At 45.8% G+C, this 14,030-nt stretch overlaps 1 protein-coding gene across 1 annotated transcript in view; it reads right to left on the bottom strand.

Moving 5' to 3' along the window:
• The window catches only part of LOC110498067 (peroxidasin), a 96,806-nt gene that overhangs the window by 64,226 nt on the left and 18,550 nt on the right, over nt 1-14,030 (bottom strand). Inside the window, exons 2-4 of the mRNA XM_036955011.1 lie at nt 10,783-10,854; nt 7,419-7,490; nt 190-261 (exon numbers count right to left, since the gene is read on the bottom strand). Coding sequence (XP_036810906.1) covers nt 190-261; nt 7,419-7,490; nt 10,783-10,854 — 216 coding nt within the window. The remainder of the gene's footprint in view (nt 1-189; nt 262-7,418; nt 7,491-10,782; nt 10,855-14,030) is intronic.

Raw genomic sequence — 14,030 nt, 5'->3', positions numbered from 1 at the left:
ATAAGGTCAGCGCAACATACAAGGGTGAGTGTATACACGGCATGCATAGTGGCTGTATGACAGTGGGGGCTTGGGGGGTCACAAGGAGGACGTTTGGACAGACGGACAGATCAGATATGAAGGTGCAGAGGGGAAGGGGAGGAAGAGGTTGAGTAGGAGGAAGAGGAGGACGAGGAGGTGGTCACTTACAGTTGCTCTAGAGAGACAAGTCCCTTAAATGCTTGTCTGTCAATTGATTGGATTTCATTCTTGTACAAATAGCTGAAAGGAAAAATAATCAGTAACATTAGTCAAACACACAGCGGATCAAATGAATTCTCTCTAGTTCCTAAGAAAATGACAGAATGTCTTAGTTCAATAGTTACTGTGTGACAGTAAAACCAACTTAATGGGATCAATATTTTTAAAACTCTGTTTTCACAATACATGAACAACAGCTACAGTATATCACTGCACGGCTGCACCTTTACCTAGATGACAAATGTAAAGCAGCTGATGCACAATGTGCAGAGCTGAGCAAAATGTGAGTAATGTTTGAGAAGCACTTCATAAATAAAGTTATTGTTGTTTGTTACAAAAAGAGACTCACAGCTCAAATCACAAAGATGGTCAATGTTGTCAATGTCAATACATCAAAATAAAATGCTCATCATAACTTGTATAACATACATGTACAAAAATACATCACAAAAAGAAAAGTGTGTATGGAAACAAGTCTGAACAGATAGAATATACAGTATGACAGAGGGTCGCTGGGTTCCTCAAAGTTCATTGACATCTTCCAAAAAACACTGTAACGTTCCAGAACATTTCAAGAAAAACATCACATGACATGTCTGTGTTTTGCCTCCCTCTAACATGACAGAGAGATGTGACACTAGAATAGCAATGGCTTAGTGCAATCTTCCCTTTCATCCTCTACTCATCTCCAGTTCCTCTTCATTGTTGGGTAGTTGATGAGAGATTCACATGCTCTCAGCAAATATGACGCAATGTGGGCCTATGGAAAAATAAACAGCTCCGCTTACTACATCTTCCTCTATCAGGGCTCTCACATCACTCAGAGAGCATGTTTTTCCTTACTAAACGTTACATGTCAACAAGGATCATGAGGCAAATTGAACATACATATTGTCAAAGAGTGTTCAACTGAGTAGGCCTACAGTTATTGGTGAAACTAAAAGAATCATGCAGCTCCACAGCCAAAGCACTGTGGACTTGTTGCTGTAACACTACGGAGTCTAGCTCAATGTTTAGCTTATCTTGGTTTACAGGGAACGTGTGTGGAGAGCTTCAAGTTCCTCGGTGTTCATATCACTAAGGACCTATCATGGTGCAAACACACCCACACAGTCATGAAGAAGGCACGACAACGCCTCTTCCCCCTCAGGAGGCTGAAAAGACTTGGCCTGGGTCCTCAGATCCTCTAAAAGTTCTACAGCTGCATCCTTGTGAGTATTTTGACTGGCTGCATCACCAGTGATATGGCAGCTGCTTGACATCTGACTGTAAGGCGCTACAGAGGGTAGTGCATACCAGAGGAGGCTGGTGGGGGGAGCTATAGGAGGACAGGCTCATTGTAAGGACTGGAATGTAATAAGTGGAACGGTGTCAAACATACAGTACCAGTCAAAAGTTTGGACCAACCAACTCATTCAAAGGATTTTCTTTATTTTTACTCGTCTATATTGTAGAATAATAGTGAAGACATCAGAACTATGAAATAACACATATGGAATCATGTTTTAACCAAAAAAGTGGTCAAAATATATTTTATATTTGAGGTTCTTCAAAGTAGCCACCCTTTGCCTTGTGGAATTGGAGATAAGTGGGAGTGGAGTTGCTGGGCAGGGGATAGGATGATGGTCAAAGATAAAAGTTCAAAAAAATAAAACATAACAAAAAATGAGTTTGAATGACACTGACGGTTAGTGTTGTTACAGCTAATGCCAATTTGCCTGGGACTGATGCCGTGCTGGTGTTCGTACACATGCATATACACACACTCTCATTCAAATGCACAAATGTGCACAAACACGGACACACACATGTAAATAGTGCAATACATGCACTCAAACATATTCAGCTGGCCTTGCTGTTATGATTTTTGTTGTCCTTGATGTCTTTGTTTTTTTACATTGTTGTTTTCTGTTTTCCTTTGTCTTTCTCTTTAGTTTATTTTGTTGGTTGTTGGTGCATGGGGGGGGGGGGGGGGGATCTTTGGGGTGGGGAATGGATTTTTTCTCCATATTTTTTCTGGGGGTGGACTGTGGGGGGTATCTTGGAGGTCTGGTGACCTGGCGGTTGGGAGCTTGGGCCGGTGGCTGATGGATCGTTGGTTTGGGTCCCTGTTTTTGACCTGGGAGATCTGTCGACATGCCCTTGAGCAGGTCGTTGACACTGGTTACGTCTGTGTTTATATTGTATACTGCAAGTATATTGTATGTTTTAAATATTCAATAAACAATAAATAATACAAAAGAAAGGTTCAGAAGAGACTGCGTGAATCCATTTGCTGCAAAGAAACCATTACTAAAGGACAGCAATAATAAGACGAGACTTGCTTTGGCCGAAAAAAATACGAGCAATGGACATTAGACGAGTGGAAATCTGTCCTTTGGTCTGATGAGTCCAAATTTGAGATTTTTGCTTCCAGACGCCGTGTCTTTGTGAGACGCAGAGTAGGTGAATGGATCATCTCCGCATGTGTGATTTCCACCGTGAAGCATGGAGGAGGAGGTGGAATTGTGTGGGGGTGCTTTGCTGGTGACACTGTTGGTGATTTATTTAGAATTCAAGGCAAACTTAACAAGCCTGGCTACCACAGCATTCTGCACCGAAATGCCATACCATCTGGTTTGCGCTTAGTGGGACTATCATTTGTTTTTCAACAGGACAATGTCCCAACACACCTCCAGGGTGTGTAAGGGCTATTTGACCAAGAAGGAGAGTGATAGAGTGCTGCATCAGATGACCTGGCCTCCACAATCAACGACCTAAACCCATTTGAGATGGTTTGGGATGAGTTGGACCGCAGAGTGAAGGAAAAGCAGCCAACAAGTGCTCAGCATATGTGGGAAGTCCTTAAAGACTGTTGGAAAAACATCCCAGGTGAAGCTGGTTGAGAGAATGCCAAGAGTGTGCAAGGCTGTCATCAAGGCAAAGGGTGGCTACTTTTAAGAACCTCAAATATAAAATATATTTTGATTTGTTAAACACTTTTTCGGTTAAAACATGATTCCATATGTGTTATTTCATAGTTCTGATGTCTTCACTATTATTCTACAATGTAGAAAATAGTACAAATAAAGAAAAACACTTGAATGAGTAGGTTTTCAAACTTTTGACTGGTACTGTATGTAAATCATGTTTGACTCCAACCCATTTCTCCCACCAGCCTCCTCTGGTGCTTAAGAACTCATCCATCCCTGGGGCTGAGCTCCCTGCCATCCAGGACCTCTATACCAGGCGGTGTCAGAGGAAGGCCTTAAAAATGTCAAAGACTCAAGCCACCCAAGTCATAGACTGTTCTCTCTGCTACCGCACCAGAGAGCCAGGTCTGGGACCAAAAGTCTCCTGAATAGGGTCTACCTCCAAGTCACAAAACTGCTGAACAGTTAATCAAATGGCTACCCGGACTATTTGCATTGACCTCCTTTCCATTGCTTTGACTCTCTTGCACTGGACTTGACCCACCCACCCACGCACACAAACACACATAGACACAAACACACACTACATATGCTCACACACACAAACACACACAGACACAAACACACACTACACATGTTCACACACACACACACACACACACACACACACACACACACACACACACACACACACACACACACACACACACACACACACACACACACACACACACACACACACACACACACACACACACACACAAACACACAGACACAAACACACACTACATATGCTCACACACACAAACACACACAGACACAAACACACACTACATATGCTCACACACACACACACACACACACAGACACACACACAGACACACACACACAGACACACACACACACACACAGCCTTTCACACTCTTCACATATCCCGCTGCTACTCTATGATATATGCTGACTGCCTAGTCACTTCACCCCTACGTTCTACATGTACACATGACCTAAACTACCTCATACCCCTACACAGTGACTCTGTACTGGTATTCCCTGTACATAGCCTCGTTATTGTTATTTTATTGTTACTATTTCCTTTTTTAGCAAATTTCTCTTACTTTTTAACTCTGCATTGTTGGGAAAGGGCTCGCAGGTAAGAATTTCACAATAAAGTCTACACTTGTTGTATTCGTCGCATGTGACGAATAGAATTTGATTTGATTCGACTTGATTTGTGTGTGAGAGATTGTGCTGAGGCCTGGAAGTGTGGGGTCTGCGTGGGAAACCGGATGGATTCGGAAGCTGTGGGGTCAACTCTCAAGGGGAAGAATACTGAGATCTCTTGCTTGAATAACCCCAAAGCTTCTGTGCCCTCGTACTCACACAGTTCAATGAGAACTCAACTGACCCGCCATTTTGTAGAAAAAGAGGAAGAAGGTTAGCTGCTAAGGTACACAATAGTACATTTTGGTAGACAGAAGCTGCTAAGGTACACAATAGTAAATTTTGGTAGACAGAAGCTGCTAAGGTACACAATAGTAAATTTTGGTAGACAGAAGCTGCTAAGGTACACAATAGTAAATTTTGGTAGACAGAAGCTGCTAAGGTACACAATAGTAAATTTTGGTAGACAGAAGCTGCTGAGGTACACAATAGTACATTTTGGTAGACAGAAGGTTCTCTTTGGTAAAAGAGAAATTGGTCATCCAATATAATGAATTAAAATGCCTTTATTTGTTCAATGGAAACAAAGTGAAAAGATTTCCGCCATTTTACTCTGACTGTACACCCACACACGTGTTGTGAAACAGAAGGAGACAGATATTACTCCTCACCGACAATTACAAAATACTGAGAAGAGCCCAAGGCCTGTGAAGTAATCTCTGTTCTTGACTATCTAATGACATTTCTAACTATGCAACCTGACAAAATGCCAGCCTAAAACTCAATCAGAGCTCCACAGAACAAAAACAAAAACAACAGCAACAGAAACCACAACAAACCACAACAGGATATGTGGATTTAGATAAGATATCAGTAGGGCCCTGAGTACCTGCTGACCATGTGAAGAAACTCAGAGCCCTGGTTAGGCTATAGCCTAAAGATCACATATGGGGGAAAGGAGGTGCGATAGACTAGTGTCCTTCTAGGGGGTGTACTTGTACATCAAGTTGCCTCACGCTACAGTAATAGGAGATAGGCTCCTGGTTCCTATGAGCCGTTCCGGCTGGTACAAGCCAAGACTACCTACTTCTAGATCAAATCAGATGGTCAGAAAAATACTTCTTGCATTAGTCATCATTACCATGAACCATATTCCAGTAACACTAGACCCATTGACCGAGAGCTAACCCTAAAAGGGGCTGTACAGACTTCTGTCAGGTCATACAGTGGAGGGGGCTTTACTAGGGGCCAAGCGAAAGAGGTACTATCTCCCAGGTTATAAGGGCAGGGTGAGAGGGGCCGGGCGGGGGGGGGGGGGGGGGGGGGGGGGGGCAGAGGAACAATCCCCCAGGATATGGGTGCAGGGTGAGACGGGCAGAGGGGGAAGAGGGACAATCCCCCAGGATACGGGTGCAGGGTGAGAGGGGCCAGGAGGAGGAAGAGGGACAATCCCCCAGGATATGGGTGCAGGGTGAGACGGGCAGGGGGGGAAGAGGGACAATCCCCCAGGATATGGGTCAGGGTGAGACGGGCAGAGGGGGAAGAGGGACAATCCCCCAGGATATGGGTGCAGGTTGAGAGGGGCCAGGGGGGGGGGGGGGAGAGGGACAATCCCCCAGGATATGGGTGCAGGGTGAGACGGGCAGGGGGGGAAGAGGGACAATTTCCCAGGATATGGGTGCAGGGTGAGAGGGGGAGGGGGGAGGAAGAGGGACAATCCCCCAGGATATGGGTGCAGGGTGAGAGGGGCCAGGGGGGGGGAAGAGGGACAATCCCCCAGGATATGGGTGCAAGGTGAGAGGGGCCAGGGGGGGAAGAGGGACAATCCCCCAGGATATGGGTGCAGGGTGAGAGGGGCCAGGGGGGGGAGAGGGACAACCCCACAGGATATGGGTGCAGAGTGAGAGGGGCAGGGGGGAGGAAGAGGGACAATCCCCCAGGACATATCCTTCCTGCCATCTGGTGAAAAGGGACAGGGCATTCTAATTAAAACTAACTAAGTCACGGGAGTCACCCACACTACAGCATGCAGAGAGGAGAGGGATGTGTGTGTGTGCATATGTGTGGGTATGTGTGTGTGACTGACACATACCCAGCTTTCCCCTCCTCCTCTACAGTAGTTGACGAGCTAGCATCAGAAACATTGTTTGTCTGACATGTTTGAGGTGACTAAGCAGAACTGTGACCATCATATTATCTACAAAAAATTACTTTACAAAACAGATGGTACCGATGGTAGTTTTGGACATGCTATGCATGCATTCTACAGTATTTTAAATATAAGTATCTACTATACACACACCAAAGTAGGCCCTGACCTTAGTCTGTCTCAAGTTATTCTCATGAATGTATCCATCATCAGGTATGAGTAAAGACAAAGAAGTGATCTACAGAACAATCAACCAAAAAAGTTAGCCTGGTGAGCTGCAGGTCTGAGTTATCTAACCCAGGGCCAAGTAGAGGAGGAGAGGAGAAGGTTCATTGAGGGGAATGCAGGGGGTATATGAGACTGCGTAGGTGGGGAGACTAGAGAGCCAGACATTTCAGGCATATGTACCGTATGTGAATGTAAACACAGACATAGCTGCATGTCACCACAACTGACAGGCGCTGGGGTTATAATAGGCAGTGACTCACAAACACAAGGACTAAACCATACTGCAGCAACCCAAGGCTATGTGCTGCCTGCCTGCTGCTCAAGCCTACCTCTGTTCTCCTCATTGCCTTCAGGTCACCTCGCGCAGACAGATAAATTCACAGGATTAGATAATGGGGTTATTTTTTTGTCTTACTTCATTTCCTGTACCACACTGACACACTTTTTTCTGTTCTGACTAAGCCGTCTAGCAATGTCCAGTTTACAGCCACAGAGTGTGTTTGTGTTCTGTTTCCAGACACAAGCCCGAGACAGGGTTAGCCGTGCTTTATCATCAGCCCATAAGGCGAAGAGTGAAACTTCAACTACAACCTTTTGCCTATTGAGCCTGTCCGAGCAAAATGTCACTGTTTCAATGTTTCAATGAAACACTTTTTCAATGAAACCAGTCCATCTGTGACTTGACATCCAGAAGAGAATAACATTGACATAAAGGCATAACAACTCACAGATATTTGAGGTTTTCCAGGTCTTCAAAGGCTCCTCTGGGGATTCGTCTGATGTGGTTGTTGTTGAGGAGGCTGTAAAGTCAAGAGAATGGCCATTAATAAAGATCTCCCAGTGGACTATCAGACTTACACAAAGTGAATCTGTGCAGACTCGTAGATACTAATTTACAGTGGTCCATGCTGGCATATTGCTGTGTCATGATCTAATGCTAGGCCAATGCCAGTCTAAACACAGTTCAACTTTCAGAGTACATAGTATATGTGAGATCCTTCATCCTTGCCACACTACACTGTAGCTATTCTATGAAGCATCTGGTTTGATTCCTACACACGGTCACAGTTTGTTTTGCATTTCTAATGGCTTTCAGGTCCATGGGGTATAATCTGGACAAGGATCAATAATGGCTGCCATAGACTTTCTGCAACATAGCAACATTTTGAGTTGGTGATCCCTTAACTCAATGCCACAGAAACTAGCATTAATGCAAAGAAATACGTTTTGGAAAATAATATGATATGTATAAGCAGAACATTACTTGGGCCAAACATGCCTCCTAAGTCCTCACTTAGCTCTTTTTTCTGAAAACATTTGGCCTTTCTACTTTCCGACATGGAACCCAAAATGGTTCTACCTGGAATCTAAAGGGTTCTACTTGGAAGCTAAAAGGGTTTTCCTAGGGGGACAGCCAAAGAACCCATTTGGAACCCTTTTTTCTAAGTGTAGGTACAGTCTGTCAGAGGCCAAGCAGAAAAAGACAGGCAGCAGGCCCCTAGCTGCAGGCTTTCCTTCACATATGAGCCAGACATCTATTTCTGTCTGCCTGAGACACTAATATTGAACTGTCTCCCAGCAGGCTTCAGACACTATGCTATTCTTCAGTCTGTAAGACAGAGGTTAAAGCCGTGAAATATGGAACTCCACAGACTACATGGCTAGCAGATGGACTGCTACTGTAGGAACATCTCATCTGAGCTTTCTCTGCTTTGACATTACCTTCCCTACCCTTCATATTCAGAGGCACTAGGCTCATTGGCTGATTCCTGACACATGGCTGGCTGTAGACTAGCAGGCTGGCAGGGCTGACAAATGGCTGGCTGTAGACTAGCAGGCTGGCAGGGCTGACACATGGCTGGCTGTAGACTAGCAGGCTGGCAGGGCTGACACATGGCTGGCTGTAGTCTAGCAGGCTGGCAGGGCTGACACATGGCTGGCTGTAAACTATCAGGCTGGCAGGGCTGACACGTGGCTGGCTGTAGACTAGCAGGCTGGCAGAGCTGACACATGGCTGGCTGTAGACTAGCAGGCTGGCAGGGCTGACACATGGCTGGCTGTAGACTAGCAGGCTGGCAGGGCTGACACATGGCTGGCTGTAGACTAGCAGGCTGGCAGGGCTGACACATGGCTGGCTGTAGGCTAGCAGAGCTGACACATGGCTGGCTGTAGACTAGCAGGCTGGCAGGGCTGACACATGGCTGGCTGTAGACTAGCAGGCTGGCAGGGCTGACACATGGCTGGCTGTAGACTAGCAGGCTGGCAGGGCTGACACATGGCTGGCTGTAGACTAGCAGGCTGGCAGGGCTGACACATGGCTGGCTGTAGACTAGCAGGCTGGCAGGGCTGACACATGGCTGGCTGTAGGCTAGCAGAGCTGACACATGGCTGGCTGTAGACTAGCAGGCTGGCAGGGCTGACACATGTCTGGCTGTAGACTAGCAGGCTGGCAGGGCTGACACATGGCTGGCTGTAGACTAGCAGGCTGGCAGGGCTGACACATGGCTGGCTGTAGACTAGCAGGCTGGTAGGGCTGACACATGGCTGGCTATAGACTAGCAGGGCTGGCAGGGCTGACACATGGCTGGCTGTAGACTAGCAGGCTGGCAGGGCTGACACATGGCTGGCTGTAGACTAGCAGGCTGGCAGGGCTGACACATGATAGATGGCTGGGAGATTGAAGGTGAAAAATACATTCCTACCATATTATGAGGTAACCTACATGTGTGAAACCACAGCAGAATAGAGAGCAAGAATTTGCCCCTCGGTGTCCGTGTTTGTGGACCGACTGACTGATTGTACGCAGGATTGCAGGACTTTCCAGGGGAAACTAATGCTGTGACGTGTTTCCGAGTCTTGGGACAAAACATAGACAAAGAGAACTGGGTGCTTCTGGGAAGAGATGGGGCTAACAGGAGTAGTCGACTCCTGATGAGTGCCGATTGCATTAGTGTATATTTGAACGCTCAGTTTAAACACATTTGCAGTGAGTTCTCCAGGACCAATTAAATTACAATCTCTTCAATTGCTGAGTATGTAGGGGAAAGACGGAGGAGGGAGGAAGGAGGAAGAAGGGAGGAGAGGAGGAAGGAGGAAGAAGGGAGGAGGGAGGAAGGAGGAAGAAGGGAGGAGAGGAGGAAGGAGGAAGAAGGGAGAAGAGGAGGAAGGAGGAAGAAGGGAGGAGAGGAGGAAGGAGGAAGAAGGGAGGAGAGGAGGAAGGAGGAAGAAGGGAGGAGAGGAGGAAGGAGGAAGAAGGGAGGAGAGGAGGAAGGAGGAAGAAGGGAGGAGGGAGGAAGGAGGAAGAAGGGAGGAGAGGAGGAAGGAGGAAGAAGGGAGGAGAGGAGGAAGGAGGAAGAAGGGAGGAGAGGAGGAAGGAGGAAGAAGGGAGGAGAGGAGGAAGGAGGAAGAAGGGAGGAGAGGAGGAAGGAGGAAGAAGGGAGGAGAGGAGGAAGGAGGAAGAAGGGAGGAGAGGAGGAAGGAGGAAGAAGGGAGGAGGGAGGAAGGAGGAAGAAGGGAGGAGAGGAGGAAGGAGGAAGAAGGGAAGAGAGGAGGAAGGAGGAAGAAGGGAGGAGAGGAGGAAGGAGGAAGAAGGGAGAGGAGGAGGAAGGAGGAAGAAGGGAGGAGAGGAGGAAGAAGGGAGGAAAGGAGGAAGGAGGAAGAAGGGAGGAGAGGAGGAAGGAGGAAGAAGGGAGGAGAGGAGGAAGAAGGGAGGAAAGGAGGAAGGAGGAAGAAGGGAGGAGAGGAGGAAGGAGGAAGAAGGGAGGAGAGGAGGAAGGAGGAAGAAGGGAGGAGAGGAGGAAGGAGGAAGAAGGGAGGAGAGGAGGAAGGAGGAAGAAGGGAGGAGAGGAGGAAGGAGGAAGAAGGGAGGAGAGGAGGAAGGAGGAAGAAGGGAGGAGAGGAGGAAGGAGGAAGAAGGGAGGAGAGGAGGAAGGAGGAAGAAGGGAGGAGAGGAGGAAGGAGGAAGAAGGGAGGAGAGGAGGAAGGAGGAAGAAGGGAGTAGGGAGGAAGGAGGAAGAAGGGAGGAGAGGAGGAAGGAGGAAGAAGGGAGGAGAGAAGGAAGGAGGAGGAAGGGAGGAGAGGAGGGAGACTTACAGTGTGTTGAGGTTCTTTAGCCGTCTGAAGGAGCCGGGCTGCAAGTCCTTGATTTTGTTGAACCTCAGGTCTCTATGGAGGGAAAACAGTCATTAACAACACCGGGGCAATCGAGTGTCAAACCAATCATTACCATGACAAATATTAATGTCTATGAGGAAACAGGCTGGTACAATGAGTACAGTACACCGTACACACACAGTATGTATCCAAATCACTTAGGAATCTCTTAGGAATCACTTTTCATTATAAAGGACGAAAAATAGACACATTATTCATATCACAGGAACGCCATTTATCAAGCTTTAACCAGCGACACATCAGATAGGTTTACTTAACATTTTGCGAAAGATAACAATTAAGAGAGGTGAGGGAGTTTAGTAGCTTATCACTTTACTTGAACCTCTCACTGTAAAGGCTTAGAGACGATATCATGTCATGCCATTAACCACTCACACCCATTATGACAAATGACATTATGATAGGCCTATAACACCTAACTAAAATACTGTGGAATTTAGAGCTAGACGCACGTCATCTAATTCAGTGAAATGTGAACATTTCTAAACAATGAAGTTACGCTTGTGGAACTTAGCCACTAAGTCATTTGACCTTCAACAAAGAGCAGATAGCCTCGCTGTAAAGGCCAACAACAAAGACCATAACAACCTCAGTCCACAAGCCTATGACTCAACATGGCTTGCTGAGAGAACTAGGAGACATAGTCCAGCCACACTAACAATGTCAAGACAAGACAGTGTTGGAGTTACAACACAGATAGGCTTTATCTCAATGGTTAGGAGAGGGAATCCTAGATCAACCACCCTGCTACCCAGATTCAACTATAATTAATAGAATTCACTCTCATCAGCTACTCTGGACTGACCTTAACATTCCCTGACTGACTCCAGGTCACAATACGCCCCCAAGCTCCGCTAACAGAGAGATACCAGTTAGACTTTGGCCAGACACTGTCAAGTGATTCCAATGATGATTCCTGTAAGTGTTGCTGAGTGGGTAACTGGGAGTAAAGTCAAGGGTTTGGGATATAATACGCTGATAAAGGATTTGAAGAATTCAAACTGTATTTCTACGACACCAGTAAACATGTGTGTTCCATGTCTATTCTCTTTCACCTTTGTTGACGTGGTGTTCTCTATGACAGTCTACTTTTCAGCGCTGTGAATTCCATCTGGAACATGGGTTCTTATTCACTTTCTGGTCTGTATTTGCTTTGTATTAATGTTGCCTAGTTACCACATGCACAACAGTCACTGAGGGCCAAATCATAAAAACTGGACATTCCAGAATGTCTTACTTTCTCATGTTTCTGTGAAAATGTCAGCCAAAAAACAAAGCCACCTGATTTCATAGCCCGTGAAATGTTTATTGTTCACTCACTCTGTAAAATCCCTGCATGTGGATCCAACTACAGAGCCCAGCTTTTCATATACTCACATCCCTTCATATAGGAGCTTCAACAAAGGCTGAGTGCACCACTGGTTAGAGCAGGAAGAGCAGGAAGCCAGCTGAGCACCATTCACTGTCTGTATCAATATCAGAAACACTGCTCTGATATCCTACCATCTACAGGCCCCAACCTCAACAGAAGTCAAGTTACATAACATTGTTTAATTTGGAGACGTGAGAATTTAATGGCAACTTATTTCTGTGTATATTGTGTTCTTTTAGTCATATTTCAAACTACATAGAATAAGAAATGCAAGCATAACGGACCACATCAAACCCAAAGCAATAATGACAAAAGGACACATTTCAATTGTTTCCAAAACAGTGGTACTTTTCAACAGCTGTACTCTACTTCCTGACAAAATACAACAGCTGTACTCTCCTTCCTGACAAAATACAACAGCTGTACTCTACTTCCTGACAAAAAACAACAGCTGTACTCTACTTCCTGACAAAAAACAACAGCTGTACTCTACTTCCTGACAAAAAACAACAGCTGTACTCTCCTTCATGACAAAATACAACAGCTGTACTCTCCTTCATGACAAAATACAACAGCTGTACTCTACTTCCTGACAAAAAACAACAGCTGTACTCTCCTTCATGACAAAAAACAACAGCTGTACTCTCCTTCATGACAAAAAACAACAGCTGTACTCTCCTTCCTGACAAAATACAACAGCTGTACTCTCCTTCCTGACAAAAAACAACAGCTGTACTCTCCTTCATGACAAAATACAACAGATGCAGTACAAACTGAGGGTGAATTTTTTTTTCTCACATTCTATGAATTCACACTGTAGCAACAAATCTGGTGTTTATAGATGGAAGATAACTGTTGGTGAAGTTGTGTGCCCTGAAGGGGAGACCCATCTCTTCATTCAAAGACTCATGGAAACTCTTACTGACAGTTGCCCTGCTTTGCGTGGTGTGTTGTTGTCTCTACCTTCCTGCCCTTTGTGCTGTTGTCTGTGCCCAATAATGTTCGTACCATGTTGTGCTGCTGCCATGTTGTGTTCCTACCATGTTGTTGTCATGTTGTGTTGATACCATGCTGTGTTTTCATGTGTTGCTGCCATGCTATGTTGTTGTCTTACGTCTCTCTTTATGTAGTGTTGTGTTGTCTCTCGATGTGATATGTGCTTTGTCCTATATTTTTTTATTTTATTTTTAATCCCAGCTCCCGTCCTCACAGAAGGCCTTTTGCCTTCTGGTAGGCTGTCACTGTCAGAATTTGTTCTTAATTGCCTAGTTAAATAAAGGTTCAATAAAATAAAATAAATGAATAAATCCCGGGACTCAGGGAGTGAAGAGCTTTGCCAAGGCATGCTGGAACAGGGGCTGCCCCCACTCCTCCAGGCCCAGGGAAGAAGGGGGAAGAAGGGGAAGGAGAGGAAGTCACAGAGGGCTCTGGGGGCTGGAAAAAGTTAGAAGAAAAAGACACTAGAACCAAATGAAGGAAGGCTGCTGAAAATGGCTGTTGGTCTCAGATACATCAGGATCAGGTAGGTCTAATATCCCACAGAATAGCCTTTCACCAGACTACACCCACATATCACGATCAGGTAGGTCTAATATCCCACAGAACTAGACTTTCACCAGACTACACCCACATATCACGATCAGGTAGGTCTAATATCCCACAGAACTAGCCTTTCACCAGACTACACCCACATATCACAATCAGGTAGGTCTAATATCCCACAGAACTAGCCTTTCACCAGACTACACCCACATATCACGATCAGGTAGGTCTAATATCCCACAGAACTAGACTT

The sequence above is a fragment of the Oncorhynchus mykiss genome, chromosome 19 (assembly GCF_013265735.2).
Source record: "Oncorhynchus mykiss isolate Arlee chromosome 19, USDA_OmykA_1.1, whole genome shotgun sequence".
Lineage (NCBI taxonomy): Eukaryota > Metazoa > Chordata > Actinopteri > Salmoniformes > Salmonidae > Oncorhynchus > Oncorhynchus mykiss.
Note: the sequence above shows the minus strand (reverse complement) of the source record. Positions and strands in the feature narration are given on the sequence as shown.